The following is a 1,322-nucleotide window of genomic DNA, read 5'->3' on the forward strand; positions in this document are numbered from 1 at the left end:
TACTGTGTCAGCAGAAATCCAACAGTCGGACTTCAGGCATCAGTTGCAGCGGCAGACGTAGCTGCTTCGCAGCACTCGCACATCAGCTCCAACTATATTCCTCGCAATGAGGTGCAGGAGACGGTGGGGAGCGAACAGCCCCAACATCGGGTTGCCGCAGTCGCGCTGGATGCAACAACATGTCAACCAGATCTCCGGCAAACACTTACAAGTCACTGGCAACCAAGCGGGCAAGCGATATGGACGGGCGGAGTAGAAAGCGACGGGTTTCCATGCAATGATACTGAGACCCTGGCCATGAACCAATTTCCTGAGACTGGAATGAACTCTGAGGTCCAGACAATGGGATCGACAGCAGACATTGGGTGGGAATATGCACCTTGGGAACAGTGGTAGGAAGGTGCTTCTGTGTCCGGTAGCCCCTCACGACCTCAACCTATAACCAAGTAAAATATCTCCTTTCTCCAAATCGACCATCTTGTACACCGGCAGCGGCTGGCCAACTGTGTTATGTTTTCCCACGAACAATGGCAGCGCCCATAGGTCACGTGCTATTTCGTTTGTCTTGTCCCTGTCGAGGGAAGCGTCGAGGGTGATGAAGCGAATGGGCCGCCACTCAAATTTGCCGTCTCCGTGTACATATTTAAACACCTGGAGATACTGTTAGATGATGGTTCCCCGACCGACGAGCATGGAAGACTCACAGTGCCTTCAAATTCTCGCTTAACATCCTTCAAATCATCTTCATAATCTTCGAGCGCGAACTCGCGAAACCCTTTGTGCACTGCAGATGGTTTATCGTGCTGCAGGTTCTGCCGCAGGTCGCTCCCCGCATCCCGAGCGATACGGCGAAAATCGACAGATGTGGCGATGCTCTCACGGGATGCCGAAGGATCGGCCATGATTGTTGCTCTTCGTCAACAGCGCACGGCAAGGTGGCAACGATCTAGCCTGTGTGGTTTCAGCTGCTGATGAAGGTGAGGGGTCGCGACAACTGGCTCTGGCTCTGCGGCTGGGTTCAGAATGCGCGTGGGGGTGCCAAGACAGACGTCATATCAGCTCGCTTGTAGTTTTGACTGCGCAACGCTCAAGACAGATACGATTATTCGAGAATGATATACACGTGTTTTTGGGCCATTCCCCCCCCCCGACGGACGCCATGATGTGAGTGACTGTTAAGGCTGTAGCGTCAAGCGTGAGATGCCAAAGAGGTACGGTCATGCGGCACGGGCGCGAGATAGATCAGGGATACGACGTGTCGGCTGTTTTTGAGGAGGACCCATCCAAGCGGCTCCCCTTCCGTGTGTCCACGGCACAAGCAA

At 53.9% G+C, this 1,322-nt stretch overlaps 1 protein-coding gene across 1 annotated transcript; it reads right to left on the minus strand.

Moving 5' to 3' along the window:
- Positions 1–248: 248 nt before the first annotated feature.
- Positions 249–977, minus strand: WHR41_09594 (uncharacterized protein). The gene is made up of 3 exons (XM_069378197.1): positions 705–977; positions 380–651; positions 249–310 (listed from the first exon to the last, which is right to left on the minus strand). Exons 1-2 carry the CDS (start codon positions 900–902, stop codon positions 424–426), a joined length of 426 nt encoding a protein of 141 aa, XP_069224751.1. The 5' UTR covers positions 903–977; the 3' UTR covers positions 249–310; positions 380–423.
- Between the last annotated feature and the right edge of the window lie 345 nt (positions 978–1,322).

Source organism: Cladosporium halotolerans (genome assembly GCF_011745625.1).
Source record: "Cladosporium halotolerans strain TM138-S3 chromosome Unknown Sca415, whole genome shotgun sequence".
In the NCBI taxonomy this organism is placed as follows: Eukaryota; Fungi; Ascomycota; class Dothideomycetes; order Cladosporiales; family Cladosporiaceae; genus Cladosporium; species Cladosporium halotolerans.